This window comes from Emiliania huxleyi (assembly GCF_000372725.1).
Source record: "Emiliania huxleyi CCMP1516 chromosome Unknown EMIHUscaffold_177, whole genome shotgun sequence".
Taxonomy (NCBI): domain Eukaryota; phylum Haptophyta; order Isochrysidales; family Noelaerhabdaceae; genus Emiliania; species Emiliania huxleyi.
In genome coordinates this window covers 240340-254029 of record NW_005200814.1, presented here as the reverse complement: position 1 = coordinate 254029, position 13690 = coordinate 240340, and the positions used below count along the sequence as shown (strand labels likewise).

Sequence of the window (13690 nt, the reverse complement as noted above, 5' to 3'; positions counted from 1 at the left end):
GCCTCCGCCTCGCGCTCGAAGGAAGCCCCGCTCCGCAAGTAAATCACGTCCCGCACCACTTCATCATAGCTGCTCAAGTTGCGCTCCACCCAGTACGCCGCCTCGTAGGACGCCGCTGGTAGGTTGATGTGCGATCGCACCTGCTCCTCCGTGCGGCCAACAACGCTATTCGTGCGGAAGAGCCACTGCAAGCGGACTGTGCCCCCTGAGCCAATGCGGCGGCGAATGGCAAAGCGCATACAAAAGTCGGGGTCGCAGAGAGCGTCGCGCAGCAGTTGAGCATGCTCGTCGGTCGCGTTGTTTAGGACGCCACACGCCAATTATCTGCGCGCCCATCTGTTGCCTGGCATCCCCGGCGAATTCGTCGCTCGTGATCAGCTCCGCTGCCGCTCGGAGCAACCAGTGCCGTGTCGAGATGAAGCTCCGCGACGACGCCCGTGGACTGCACGCGCAGGGAGAGGCGCACGAGCTCCCGCACGGCAAGCGACTTCTCGGCATGCGCCGCCTGACGCCTGTCGGCATCCCATTCTTGCAAGCAAGCCATTTCTACCGACCGCGTATTTGGTCGACGGGACGGACGTTTTGGTACGTTTTGGCACCAGCTGAAGGCTTGCGTCCGCAAAAGCCCGTTGCCAACCCCCTTTTTGCCGGAGTCTCGCGAATCAATTGGCCTCCGCTCAAGGTGTGAACATATTCGCTGCGGTCAAAAATCGGCGCCTGCGGCGGGCTGGGGGACCCCATCCCCCCCCCGCATGGGTACCCCCTAGGGCCCTCGCCTCCCCCCAGAGGGTCTCGGCTCTATCGAGCCATGTGCTAGCTCCAGCCGCAGCTCCACCCGGCCGCCCGAGGGTGTTCGCTGTTCCCGCAGGCAGAGAAGACTAATCCTGGGGGAAGCAACCGCGTCGCGTTCATGTCGTACGATCATCCGCCTTCTCCGCGCCGTAGCCCGTACGCTTTACATAATCTCATAAACATACGGCTCTATGTGGAGTATGTGCGCTGCGGGACCTGCGCGTACTGTCGGCGGTAGAGTATAACGCGTACACAACACGTCGGACTCTGAAGAATTTCTCCGTGAAGACTAGAAGGCATGGAGCGCTCGGGGTGTTCCCTCCTCCCCCCACGACTCCAGACAGGCTTCCGCGAGAGTCGCCTCGCACTCCGCTCACACAGACTCTGTACTACGCGCACGGAGCCGGCTCGGTCAGGAGCCGATAGCTTGCACGGCACGCATCATCCCGAGCCGCATTCGGCCGAGAAGCGACACGCGCCGTCGCTTCGAGATTAGGCGCGCCAAGCGGCGGCGTCGCTCCTCGGCGGACTCCCCGTCCTGCGCCGGCGGCAAACCGAGCCACGTGGACTCTGCCGCGGCCGCCGAGTGCTCCGCCGGCTGCTCCGCCGCAACGCCAACCCCCGAAGCATGGTGGGCCGCCACTGCGCGGGGAGGGGCGGGGGCTGGAGGGTGAGGGGGCGTCGTCGCGGCGGGCAGTGCGCAAGGTTGGGGCGCGCCTTGCTCCGTCCCTAGCGCCGGCCCGCCCGTGGGCTGGCTCGCCAGCGCGGGCTGGCTCGACAGCTCCCTCCGCATGATCTGCGGCGCAGAGAGCCCGCGCGCGCCCGAAGCTGCGCTCGCCGCCTCCGCCGCCTCGGCGCGCGCGATCGCGTCGCGCAGCTCGGCGCGCAGCTCGTCGATCTCGCTCTGCTGCGGCGGCGGCTGCTGCATCCGGCCGGTGCCCCGGTCGGCGACAGGGTCCCACCTACAGGGAGGCTCCGCGAAAGTGTTCGGGGAAGCTCCAGGCCGGTGGCGCGGCCGGCGACAAGCCCCCACGGGGTGAGGCCGTCTGCGCGGATCGAGGAGGGAGGGAGGCTCGCTGAGAGCGGCGAGACGGGAGGCAAGCCCGACGCGCGGGAACGCAGCTCGAGCTCCTGAGAGGAGGGCGTGAGCAGTTGTGCGGCGCGGCGGCCGAGCCGTGCGCCTGCGCCTGCGCCTGCGCCTGCGCCTGCGCCTGCGTGTGTGTGTGTGTGTGCGTGTATGTGTGTGTGCGCGCGCGTGTGTGTGTGTGTGTGTGTGCGCGTGTGTGTGTGTGTGTGCGCGTGTGTGTGTGTGTGTGTGCGCGTGCGTGCGTGTGTGTGCGTGCGTGCGTGCGTGCGTGCGTGCGTGCGTGTGTGTGTGTGTGTGTGCGTGCGTGTGTGTGCGTGCGAGCGAAGGTAAGGGTGCGGCGCCTCCTCGAGGCCAAAGACCATCTGCTGCAGCACCTCGTCCACGTTGAAGACTCCGCCGCTCGCCTGCCAAAGCTCCTGGATGATGCGCAGGACGAGCACGTGCGCGCCGCACAGAAAGGCGAACAGGATCGACTGCAGCGTGAGGATCGAGGCGCTGCCCGCCGAGCCCGCCCCGAGCAGAGGGAAGGCGAGCAGCTCGATCATCGCGAGCAGGTACAGCAGGCCGATCCCTGCAAGCGACACACGCGCCGGGGGCAGTGAGCCCGGGGCACGGCAGAGAGCTGCGGCAGCACACCGCCCCTCGCGCACCGAGTGCGGGGAACTTGCGCTGCATCGCGCCGAGACGGTATCCGCGCGCCTGGCGCACCGTGGGTGGCTCAGGGGCGCGTCGTGGACGTGTCATGGACGCGTCACGGCTCAGAGGCGCGTCAGGGTCGTGGACGGGTCGGGGGAGTGTCGTGCGTCAGCCGCGCGCCTGGCGCAGGTTCTTGACCGTCTCGTACACGACGGACGGGACGCCGACCGAGGTGATGTACATGATCGACTCGAGAGGGTCGTCCATTGGCTTGGAGGAGAGGAGCTGCGCCTGGGGCAGGAAGAGAGAGGGCGTGGGCAGGCGCGCGGTAGCCTCCTCCGCGCTGTCCCTCCCCCTCCCCTCCCTCTCTAGGTCCGAGGCCATCTCCCGAGGGCGGCGGGCCGGGCCGGAGGCACGTCTCGCGCCTCTCTCTCTCTCTCTCAGTGCCCGCGCCGGCGGCACGTCGAGCTGCCTCAGGTCTCGCTTGACGTACAGGCGGATGTAGTGGAGGGCCGCCTGGTAAAAGGGGCGGCCCTGGCAGACGAGGGTCGTCTGCTCGAGCAGCGACTTGGCCTCCGACACCTCCTGGAACAGGGCAAAGTAGATTGCCTCTTGCTGCTCGTAGAGGGCAGAGTAGGCGTTCCCTGCGAGGATCGAAAAGAGCAGCCCGATCACGGTGAGGAAGTTTTGCACAAACTGCGCCTCGTCCGCCATCAGCATCCCGATCGCGCCGACGTCGAGCAGCGAGCGGATGTAGAGCGATACGTTGTCAAAGTAGAGCAGCCCGAGCACCGAGGCAACGATTGTCGGCAGCGCGACCCGCATCAGGGTGTTGATGGCCTGCGTCGTTCGGATGGCGAAGCGGCGCTTCGACGCGCGCTTGCGCTCGACGCGCTCCAAACGCCGCCGCCGCGGCACCGCAGCAGTGCCGGGCGCAAAGGCTGCGGCCGCAGCGTTGGCGGCTTCGAGGCGCAGCGTGCTCTCAGGCGTCGCAGGCTCGACGTGCTTCCGGCTGCGGAGAGGCCAGCGCATTTCAGCGGCTGACATGCGCAGCGGCGCGTCGCGTATGCGCTGTGGCGCATGCCAGGAGAGGAGAAGGCAGAGCGGCAACATTGTGTGTTCGAGGGAGTCCTTCGTCCACCAGGCCCCAGAGGGGCAGAGCACAGAGATGAAAAGAGCCGTCGTCGCCCGGCGCTGCTTGCAGCACTATGGCGATGGCGCTAAGAGGTTCCTCTTTCCCGCGCCCCCCCCGCAAGGCGCGCGATACACAAAAACACTAATTCAATGCAACGGACCATTGGCGCCTGCAGAGCGAGTGAAAGAGGCGCTCGGACACACACTTGAACGAAACGGATGCGCCTGAGAAAAACGAGCTCTCTTGGACTCGCAAAGAAGTTTTCTTCCTTTAAAAGAAGCACTCACGCGATCGTTTCCCGTTCTACAAGGCGGATCTGTCTCCTCTGGGTAGAGACACGCACGACGAACCCCGAAGTGACGCTCCTTCTTTCTTGCTTAGTGGTGGGTGAATCAGTTAGGCCCCCGGGGCGCTAACCAATCACACGAGGGTGGAGCCCGGCGCTCCGTTGACGGCTGCTGGCGATGCCTCCTCCGCCCCTGGGTCGAGGCAGATGGTGTAGGGCATGGATGGATCTGTGCTGTAGGGTTGCGTGCTCAGCTCCGTCTCGCGCATCATCTGGCACGTGACACAGCTAGAGCACCAGAAGACGCCTACTCCAGCATCTTAGAGGTGTGAAGCGACATTCCTTCCCGCTGCAGCAGTGGCTGATGCAGAAGCGAGTGCAGCAGCAGTCGCAGCACGGGTTGCCAGGAATGCCGCGGGCGCTGCGGTGCTTGACGCGCGCGAGGATCAGCAGGACAAAGATCGCGAGGCCCGCAATGACGGTGAGCTGATAGATGGCCCGGAACAGCCACTGGTGGGAAAGCGTGCACTGAACGTAGCCTACTCACACCCAATGGTATGAAGACGGCGTTCACGGTACTGGTGGCGACGCGGCCGCAGCGAGCCACAAGGCCTTGCACGGTGCAGTCGAAGCACACGATAGGATCTTCCTCCCCGTCGCCGACCGAGTCCTCATAGGTGCATTCACCCTCCTTGATTGCCGCGAGGAAGAGGCCCAAGCTACACGCCATTAGCTCCTCCTCCGTCATGGAGTCGGGATCGCACACGGACGCCATCTCCCCAAAGGTGGACGGCGACAGCGACGGCGGCGACGGCGGTGGCTTGGCCAAGCCGGCGTCCGCGTCGTGCATGCAGGAGGAGGCGGCGTCATAGACGCACATGTTAAAGCGTACGGACGTGATGGTGGAGGCCAGCACGACCAGAGCAAAGACGATGACCATCAGTTTGCAGTACTACATGGTGGAGAGGGAAGGAGGTGCGCCCAATGGGAACTGGGAGGTTGCTGAGAGAGAGCACACCTTGCTCCCCTGACGGTCGCCGGTCTGTTTGGCGACCTGGCTGTAGACCTGCGGGCGCAAATCGGATACGCGTGACAGTCAAGATGGCTCGATAGAGCTGCGAATCGCTACCTGCGGGACGGCAATGTAGCTGCAGCACATGCCGGTGAGGCAGGCGCAAACGGAGCCTCCGCCCTCGCCGCAGTGGTCGAAGCAGTCAAAGACACCCGTCTTGAAGGAGCCGCCGCCGACCACCGCGGTGCCCTGCACTACGGGCATTGCTGGGGGCGCCTTGAGCTGTAGCGACATCCCGCCCGAGTAGCCCGGTGGCACGGTGACGAGCAATGTGGTGCCACCAAGCTCTGCATTGAACTGCTGTCCCTCGGTAAGACCCTTGGGAACGTCGACGCTGTACATGGCGTAAAACTCTGTCGAACCACCAACTCGATGCGCTCACAGTAGACAGTCCGCAACTATCTTGGGCGCAGCCGACGACAACACTCAGGGACGTCCTTCTCGTTGCGGACCGCCGCCCATCGCGAGTTATTTTCTCGCACGGGAGTTTTGTTGTAAAAATCTTTTCTCGTCCATGGATATCCAGCTCGGCTTCGAGCTGGCCACCGAAGTCACGAGAAAAATAGTTCTCTTCCCAGACAACAGAAAGTAATCCTTTTAATCTCCCACGTCTGCTGCCCACAGAGGTCAGAGCACAGTAAGTTAAGAGAGAGACAAAAACATGATACACCCACGCCCATGGAATGATAGTATGTACACGGAACGTTCGAGGTTTGCGGTACCTCCGACGTCTTGATGCGTGTGCTGTCCCACCACAAAAGCGACGAGTCCCAAGATGCTGATTCGCAGCCGCTTCCCGCCCATGACGACGCCCGGTGCGCCCGCCCACCTGGTTAGGGCTCGAGAGCAGCGCGCTGTCGAACGCTGGCCTCCGAGCCCGTGATTTCCTCCATGGGTAGCGCCAGCTTGATAGTGGTCCTCCTCGTAAGTTCTTGACGGTTGGACTCCGTGCCCTCAGTCGGTGTGCTAGACGGAGTGGGACTCGTGCTGCCATCCGTCGAGGTGGAGCTGCTCGCGTCAGGCCGGGAGGAGGTGGGACTTGGGCTCATTGACGCCGTCCCGGTCGCGGGCGCCTTTGCTCGAGCACGTAGAGGGTTGAGGCTCTTGATGCGATTGATCGGAGAGCGCTGCTCTTTTCGCTGCTCGTGTGCGGCCATGACTCGTGTGGGCATGATGACGAGGCACCTTGCACCGGGCACGGCACAGCATCTCGGTGATGCACCACGGTGGGGACGGGGTGGACTGTCGGGCCACCCCCCCCCGACCGCAAACTTTAAACCACCATAAACTTCAGTCTGCCAGGGCTGTCCCCCGGCCCCCCCAAAATTGAATTCGACCGCGCAAAGCTGACCCCCCCCCCCCCCCCCCCGCAAACTTTAAACCACCATAAACTTCAGTCTGCCAGGGCTCCAGGCCCCAAATGACGTGTGAGTGTTAGAGTTGTTTGGTATTGCGAAACATCTCTCTCAAAAACACAACCCCAGGACCCAAGACGAACAAACAAGCACAGACACACACTCGAGAGAAGGGACACACACACACACACGGAGAGACAGCAACGACAATCAGAAGTCAGCGCTAGCTCCCCCCTCACGCCGCGGCGCTGGCGAGGCACTGCCACGCCTCACTCGGTCCCCCCTTGCCGGGCGGGGGGAAGGGAATCCGAGCCTTGGCGAGCGGCACGGACACTGGCGATCCTTCCCAGGCTCTATGGTACGCATGAAGTGCCTCAATCTCTGGGCGCTGCCCCCCTCCGTTCTCGCTCTGCCCGAGGCAGAGCGGCTCAAGCTCATAAAGGAGAAGTACACCGTCGTCTCCGATGAGGGCGGCTTTGCGCAGGCTTCACAGAATTCACAGGCCCCGCTCAGCACAGCCGACAGCGTTCTCGCCCTTACGTTCCTCAGCGTCGTGATGGGCGGGCCCGTGGTGCTCATGGCTAGCGGCATCGCCTGCATTATCTTCGGCTCGTGGGTGCACTGCGTATACTGGCTGACCACCGCTCTCGCGCTCGCCACGCACCCGCTGCCTGACGTCGCTGCGCCGCTGGCACGCTCTCGCCTCTCACTCGCGCTCTACAGATACTTCAGCTACCGCTGGCTCTGGTCGGGCGACGATGGAGAGCACGGAGAGGCGGTCGCACCATTCGTCGGCTGCGGCCCGCCTCATGGAGTGCTTCCCCTCGCCAACGTGTTGTCCATCCCCGCCATCAACGCCTGCACCTCTGCGAGCTTCGTGGGTGTCGCCGCCAGCGTGGTCTTCTTCACGCCCTTCCTGCGCTACCTCACCCTCTTCGGCTGCGTCTCTGCCTCGGCCGGCGACATCACAAAGGCTCTTTCGTCGGGCGCCTGCGCCGGCATCGTCCCCGACGGCATTGCGGGCATCTTTCGCCTCGCGCAGCACCCCACCGAGGAGGTCGTGTACCTGCGCGCGCGCAAGGGGCTCGCGAAGCTCGCCCTGCGGACGGGCCGGCCGATCATGCCCGTCTACTCAATGGGCAACACGCGCGCCTTCTCCGCCGCCTTCGACCCGTTCGGGCTGATGGAGCGGCTGTCGCGGGCGGCGCAGGCGGCGATATTCGTGTACTGGGGCCGCTGCTACCTGCCGGTGCCCTACCGCACGCCGATCACCATGTGCTTTGGCCGTCCGATAGAGGTGACGCGCACGCCGCACCCGAGCGACGCCGAGGTGGACGCGCTGCACGAGCGGCTGCAGAGGGAGATCGTGGAGACATTCGAACGGCACAAGGCAGTCGTGGGCTGGGGCAACATCAAGCTCCGGCTCGAGTAGAGAGTAGAGAGCCCGCCGCTGCAAGTGGCACGACACGAACATTATTTATGTGTAAACAACCACCAAAATGTGTGAACAAAAACGAAAAAGAGGAGCCCACTCGCCCAGCTCTAGCCTCTATACCAATACTATACGAGCTCGTACTGGTACGCCCTTAGTACTGGGCTCGGTTTTTTAAGGCATTTTGGGGTTGGCACTCCCATCGCCCCTCATGACCTCCTGCGGTCTCTGAGATGGACACCAGTGGGTGTGGGATCACAGCCAGGATACACTCGAAGGCTGGATAAGCAGTAGAGGTCGATACTCGACGCGTCCCACATGGTTGTGTCGCTGTCGGCAGACGGCACGCTGTCGACAGGACGTCGAGCGACACCGGTGGCAGTGCCACCCATGAGAGAGTCACCATGTGATCCGTATGATGATTCCTGACAACCGCCTCAGTCACCTTTCGTCACAGTTCCCGCTCTGAGAGGAGCGACGCACGCACGTCGCGTCAACCCGCGCCAGCCCCGCTGAGCCACGTCTGCACCACGTCGACCTTGCCGTTCTCCGCCGCCGCTTTGATCCCTTTCGGCAGCGCGAGCGGCGTAGCTGTAGCCGCCGCTGAAGCGTGCCCGCGCTGGGAGGCGGCTGAGCCAGCCTTCGTCCGTCCAGGCATGCAACACGGGCCTGGCCGCCTTGAAAAGAATTTCACAACGAGAATTCCGCGGCCCGAAAGGCAAAGCAGCAAAATCCTGCTCGTGCAGGTGGGGACCCTGTCCTCCTCCCGTCCCTCGTTTGGGCTGTCGCGGGGGCGGCCTGCGCTGCGCCCTGCTGGTGCTTATGTGAATTGGCCTGTCTGTATGTTGCACATGCACAACAACAACAACAACATGTACATGTATGTACGAACTCCCACAAGTGCTATTGGCACAAAAAAATCACAGTCGGAGTAAAGTCCACCAAACTCGGCCATTCCAACGGCCAGACCGCTCGCTTAAGGCTGATCGGCTAGACGAGCGGTCTACCTCCGACGGGGCTGTTGCAATAACAGAGGAGGCCTAAGCCGAACCCGCCGGGCCGCTGGCGGGGTGACGGTAGACCACCACTGCGACAGCCCCCTCCCGACGGGGACACCACCACCCTCGCCCAGGGATCTACAACGCTGTCTCAAGGTCCGACCTGTGGGCTCTGCCTACGCTCAGTGGAGCTCTTGTCCGACCGCGCCAGCGTCAGGCCCTCAACCTCCGCCGCCGCTTCAGCCTCCTTGGCCGTAAGCGGCTTTGGCGGCTCCGGCCCGAAGCCCAGCGCCTCTTGCACGGAGATAAGCGGCCCTCCTAGAGGCATCATCATGGCCACAGACGTCGGGTTTCTTTTCTGTCGGGTTTCTTTTATCACCACGTCGGGTTTCTTTTATCTGTTTGTGCCTGAGGCCGCCAGTCCCGTGCCTGGTGTTGTGCGAGGGAGTTGGCTCGCCAAATTCTTACCTGGCCTCGTTTGTTTGCCGTCTGTGAGCCTAGCGCAGCGCGAACTCGCCGTCCGAGCCTAGCGCAGCGCGAACTCGCTCTGAGCCTAGCGCAGCGCCTCGGAAAAAGAAAGAAAGAAAACAGACAGGCCAAGGGAGGCGCCTCGGACATCACCAATTTACGACGCTACGCTCCTTTTCCCCGGAAAGGTCAAATTCCTTTTTCCCCACTCGTGATAGCGAGACCTGGCGAGCTGCCCTGGCGGCACGCGATAGCAACTGGTTGTCGCCGTAGCAGCGTCATGGCTGGTTGGTGAAGTTTAACCGTCCTGATTCTAGGCACCGTCTATGTGCGTCGGCGTCGGGATCGCAACGCTCGCAGTCGCTCTCGCGTCACCAGTTGGGCCGCGGGTTCCGGTGGCGGCCGCGCGAGCGTCTGCCGCGAGCGCACCTCGCGCCGTGATGGTGGGTATGGAGCCGCGCCGATCGCCACGGCTGCGCGCGAAGGAGCCGAGCCTCCTCGCCGACGCCGCCGAATCTGCCGCCGGCCGCCCCGGCTCCACGGGAGGCTGGCTCGTGCGCCACCGCTCGCTGCTGCTGCTCATTGCTCTCGTGCTGCACAAGTGCGCCACTGACGGGCTGACGCGCTGGACGCGGCTGCAGACGTCGTACTCTGGCGCAACGGTCGCGGTGCTCTCCGAGGTGTTCAAATTCCCGCTCATCGTGGCGGCGATCTGCAGCATCGGCGGCGGCGCGTCGCAGATCGCGCCCGTCTTCAAAGAGGCGCTCTCCAAGCCGCTCGGCAACTGCTGGATCGCGCTGTGCTACACGTTCAACAACCTGCTCTACTTCGACGCGCTATCGGCCCTCTCCGCCGTCGCGTACCAGGTCCTCTCCCAGTCCAAGACCGTCTTCACCGCTGGCCTGATGTTCCTCCTCGTCGGCAAGCGGCTGCGGCTGAGGCAGGTCCTCGCCATCGGGATGCTCATCGCGGGGGCGGTGACGGTCAACATGCAGGAGCTGGCGCGCGCGTCGGCGTCCGCGACGGCGGCCGGCGTCGCACCCGCCGCCGTCCTGTGGGGCGTCTTTCTCGTCCTCTTCTCCTCCTTCATCTCGGCGCTGCCAAACGTCGCGTATGAAAAGGCGCGCGCCGGCAGAGTTCACGTGCCGGCAGAGCCGCGCGGGGGAAGCCGCGCCGCGAGAGAGGGCTCAGGCCGCCGGCCGATTGATGGGCCCAGCCCGGCGATTGACCCTCCCCCCCCCCCCCTCTCCCCCCTCTCCGCTCAGGTTCTCAAGACACTTCCTAGACACTTCCTAGACACTTCCTCTCCCCCCCCTCCGCTCAGGTTCTCAAGACAGAGGGCGAGAACCAGTACGTCAACAACGTGCAGGTCACCGTCTGGATCATGATCTGGATCGGTGTGGCGCGCATCCTGGGCGCGAGTCGCGAGCTGCTCGCCGGCGCCGGCGCCGCCGCGCTCCCCTCCCTCTCCCTCGGCGGGCTGGCCGGCGGGCTGCGAGCCGCTTTCGACGGCTTCACCCCGGCCGTCTGGGGAGTCATACTGCTCAAGGCGCTCAACGGCCTCCTCATCCCCGCTACCTTCAAGTGCGCACCCAGTCCCCGCCGCCGCCGCCCCGCCGCCGACCCCTCGCCGGCTGCTCCCGCGCCCTTGCCCTCGCCGCGCCTCGCCTCTTGCAGCGCCCTCCCCCCCTCCCGCGCTCCCCCGCTGGCGCCGCGGCCGCTGATGAGAACAGCATGAAATCTGTCAATCCGCTGAGCGTTCCGCGCCTGACGACAGCCGTGTCTGGACCCCTGAGGCCGCGTACCGCGCTCCCGCCACGAGCGCCGCCTGCCGCCGCCCGCCGTCCGCCCGCGCAGCCTCGCCCCACCCCTCCCCTCCCCCCCTCTCAGGTACGCCGACAACATCCTCTACTCGTACGCCAAGCCATCCTCCATCGTCGTCACCACGCTGGTGTCGGCGGCCTTCGCCGGCGTCGTCCCCGCGCCCTCGCTGCTGATAGGGGTGCGACGCGCCTTCTTCGTGCAGGCAGCGCACCCCCCCTGGCCAGCCGCCCTCTCCGCCCGCAGGTGGCTCTCGTCGTGTCGTCTGTCGTCCTCTACTCGTCCAAGCCGAAGGCCGGCAAGGCGGACTGAGGTCGCGGCTCTTCTTCGACGGTTGCTTGCCCCTCCCGCTCGGCCGTAGCCTCCGCCACACGCCCCGTGCGAGTCCGAGGTGTGTTTGCGTGTTGGGTTGCTCCCATGACGTCTCGTTCGGAGAGCGAGAGGGCGTGTGTACAGGGGGTGTGGGCTGTGGCGAGGTGCGAGGTGCAGAGGAGAGAGGTGCGGTCACAGGTGTTGCTGACATGGGCGACACACGTGCACTGCTGGGAGTTTTCAGAGTGCTCCCCGTCACAGTACTACAGGGAGCATTGTTCCACTTTTGCGGCTCCTCTAGCGCGTGCACACATGGAAAAGCCAAAATGCAAAAATAGAGGTTAGAGCAGCGAGTGCGACCTGCGACCTGCGTCGCGGTGCGTGGGGGCTGGCGCCACACAACGGCATAGACGCACCCCGCCGCGAAAATGCTAAATGGAGAAGTGCCGCAATATTGACATGCAATGCGGCGGCACAAGCGCGCAAGCCTCCCTGTGCGGCACCGACCGCCCCACCCTCCCTTGCGCCGCGGGGGGGGCATCCAACATGCACGCCAGTAGGCCGTCGGGGAGATGGTTCGAGTCTTCGTCATGCCATGTCGGAGGGGTGGAGGGCGGCAGAGGCGACTCACTACTTGTGTTGCGAAGAGAGGAGGCGGATCAGAGCTCCGAAGGCGAAGACGGAGGCGGCCCACGCCTGCAGCAGCGCGAGCGAGCGCGTGATCGAGGCGTGCAGCACCGCCGCCGTGAGGGCGATGCAGCTGCAGCCGAAGGCGCGGCCGACGGTCACGAGCGGCCCTCCGCGGCCGAGGCGGACCATCGGGCAATTCCACGCCCACGAGAAGGAGACGCCCGTGTAGTCGTCCACCTGCTTGAACCAGGCCGGGATCCACTCCTCTCCAGACAGGCCGCCGACGGTCGTGTCGCTGTGCGTCTGCTTTGCGAGCAGCGGGTGGACGCAGAGCAGCCGCAACGGCCGTAGCCCCCACGCGACGTTGTCGACGTGGAAGCAGGCGCGCGGAAGCTTCTCGAGCAGCTTGCGGGCGCCTAAAGAGTGAAGAGGCTACTTGGGAGCTGACGCACGAAGGGCCTCCTCCGCAGCTCGTTGCGGGCGCCGCGCGGCGAGACGAGGTACGCGTGCGTGCCGTAGGCGCGCCACGGCACGTGCAGCCCCGCCGAGCCCGGCAGCACCTCCGCCCTCCTCGTCCCTCCGCCCACCTATTGTCGAGAACACGGGCTGAGTGTGTGTTTGCGAGAACGGCGCCTCTCAGAAGAGCCATCCGCCCACCAAGCCGAACAGCCGAAAGACGTCACGAGGGCCGTACCTGCCGCTCGGGTGGACGCAGCCAAACGCGCCGAGCAAGAGGACGTCCCACTCGTCGTCCTCGCGCAGCTCGGCCAGCGCCGCGGCGAGCCGTCGGCGGAAGGACGGCATGAGCACGGCGTCGTCCTCAAACACAATCAGCGGCTTTCCAGACTGGACGCAGCGGCGCCAACAGCCGCGGTGGGAGAGGAAGCAGCCAATCATGCCCGGTGTTAGCAGATGCCTGCCCAGGACCGTCACGTTCGCCTTCAGCTCCTCCTTCGACAGCGCTCTGCCGTCGACTGCCGGCATCTTCTCCCAAGAGACGCCCTGCGCCCTCAGCTGCGCCCGCACGGCGTCGAGCCGCTTTGAATGCCGCGGCAGGTTGATGACGACAGCCCGCGGCGTGCGCTCGTACGCCGCGCGCGCGGCGGCGAGCGTGAGAGCGAGCATATGACACTGTGCTAACACATGTGCACAGTATCGCACTGTGGATTTGGTATTTCTTTTTGCACCGAACTCTTATGGAGAACGCCGAATGCCAGAACACCAGGGGGCAAGTGTGTGTAGCACCTTCGACCCCGAAATGAAGGTCACCACACTGAACTCGGTCGGTCGGCGCTAGGAGAGGTGAACTGAAGGCTGAGACAACGGAGGCCGAGAGCCTGAGTGGGCGCCCGCGCGCCCCCACACAAGCAAGCCTCTGTCCTTCGGCCCACTCCAGCGATCGTCCGTGGGTGACCGCGAACGAATAACACGAGGATCGAATCAATGCCCTCACCACCTGCTCACCACCCGCTGAGGGAGGGTGTAGTGTGTAGAGGATGATGGATGTAGAGTGTAGAGCGCTGTAGAGCTGTAGAGCTGTAGAGCGCTGTAGAGCTGTAGAGCTCTACATCCGGCGCGGGATGAACTGCGTGCGTTGTAGAGCGCTGTAGAGCGCGATTTTGCTGTAGAGTTTGTTGTAGAGGCTCTACAGCAAAACCGCGGGAAG

General features: G+C 64.6%; 5 protein-coding genes across 5 annotated transcripts; 2 read left to right on the top strand and 3 right to left on the bottom strand.

The window, feature by feature from the left end:
- Positions 1 to 1026: 1026 nt before the first annotated feature.
- Positions 1027 to 2851, bottom strand: EMIHUDRAFT_442268 (hypothetical protein). Its single transcript, XM_005783796.1, has 5 exons — positions 2530 to 2851; positions 2221 to 2450; positions 1826 to 1923; positions 1510 to 1754; positions 1027 to 1434 (listed from the first exon to the last, which is right to left on the bottom strand). The coding sequence occupies exons 1-5, from the start codon at positions 2621 to 2623 to the stop codon at positions 1205 to 1207; spliced, it is 897 nt and encodes a 298-aa protein (XP_005783853.1). The 5' UTR covers positions 2624 to 2851; the 3' UTR covers positions 1027 to 1204.
- A 1219-nt stretch (positions 2852 to 4070) lies between these two features.
- Positions 4071 to 5350, bottom strand: EMIHUDRAFT_112895 (hypothetical protein; the record flags this gene model as incomplete). The annotated part of the gene is made up of 5 exons (XM_005783795.1): positions 4071 to 4243; positions 4275 to 4475; positions 4516 to 4888; positions 4955 to 5002; positions 5066 to 5350. 5 exons carry the CDS (start codon positions 5348 to 5350, stop codon positions 4071 to 4073), a joined length of 1080 nt encoding a protein of 359 aa, XP_005783852.1.
- Positions 5351 to 6718: 1368 nt separating this feature from the next.
- On the top strand, positions 6719 to 7795 carry EMIHUDRAFT_112894 (hypothetical protein; the record flags this gene model as incomplete). Its single annotated transcript, XM_005783794.1, has 1 exon — positions 6719 to 7795. One exon carries the CDS (start codon positions 6719 to 6721, stop codon positions 7793 to 7795), a length of 1077 nt encoding a protein of 358 aa, XP_005783851.1.
- Positions 7796 to 9503: 1708 nt separating this feature from the next.
- On the top strand, positions 9504 to 11737 carry EMIHUDRAFT_442267 (hypothetical protein). Its single transcript, XM_005783793.1, is given in 5 exon segments — positions 9504 to 10382; positions 10586 to 10845; positions 11152 to 11263; positions 11329 to 11592; positions 11607 to 11737. 4 exon segments carry the CDS (start codon positions 9588 to 9590, stop codon positions 11392 to 11394), a joined length of 1233 nt encoding a protein of 410 aa, XP_005783850.1. The 5' UTR covers positions 9504 to 9587; the 3' UTR covers positions 11395 to 11592; positions 11607 to 11737.
- A 287-nt stretch (positions 11738 to 12024) lies between these two features.
- Positions 12025 to 13149, bottom strand: EMIHUDRAFT_232031 (hypothetical protein; the record flags this gene model as incomplete). The annotated part of the gene is made up of 3 exons (XM_005783792.1): positions 12025 to 12440; positions 12558 to 12601; positions 12719 to 13149. The coding sequence occupies 3 exons, from the start codon at positions 13147 to 13149 to the stop codon at positions 12025 to 12027; spliced, it is 891 nt and encodes a 296-aa protein (XP_005783849.1).
- Between the last annotated feature and the right edge of the window lie 541 nt (positions 13150 to 13690).

Bases quoted from the DNA above. Each gene is read 5' to 3' on its own strand.
- EMIHUDRAFT_442268 (XM_005783796.1), bottom strand. From the start codon at position 2,623: ATGACACGTCCACGACGCGCCCCTGAGCCACCCACGGTGCGCCAGGCG. The intron at 1,924-2,220 runs GCGCCGCACCCT...CCCTCCTCTCAG, and splicing joins TGGTCTTTGGCCTCGAGGAG to GAGCTCGAGCTGCGTTCCCG. The intron at 1,755-1,825 runs GTGGGGGCTTGT...GCCTCCCTGTAG, and splicing joins CGCGCAGACGGCCTCACCCC to GTGGGACCCTGTCGCCGACC.
- EMIHUDRAFT_442267 (XM_005783793.1), top strand. From the start codon at position 9,588: ATGTGCGTCGGCGTCGGGATCGCAACGCTCGCAGTCGCTCTCGCGTCA. The intron at 10,383-10,585 runs GCGCGCGCCGGC...CCCTCCGCTCAG, and splicing joins CAAACGTCGCGTATGAAAAG to GTTCTCAAGACAGAGGGCGA. The intron at 11,264-11,328 runs GTGCGACGCGCC...CTCCGCCCGCAG, and splicing joins CGCCCTCGCTGCTGATAGGG to GTGGCTCTCGTCGTGTCGTC.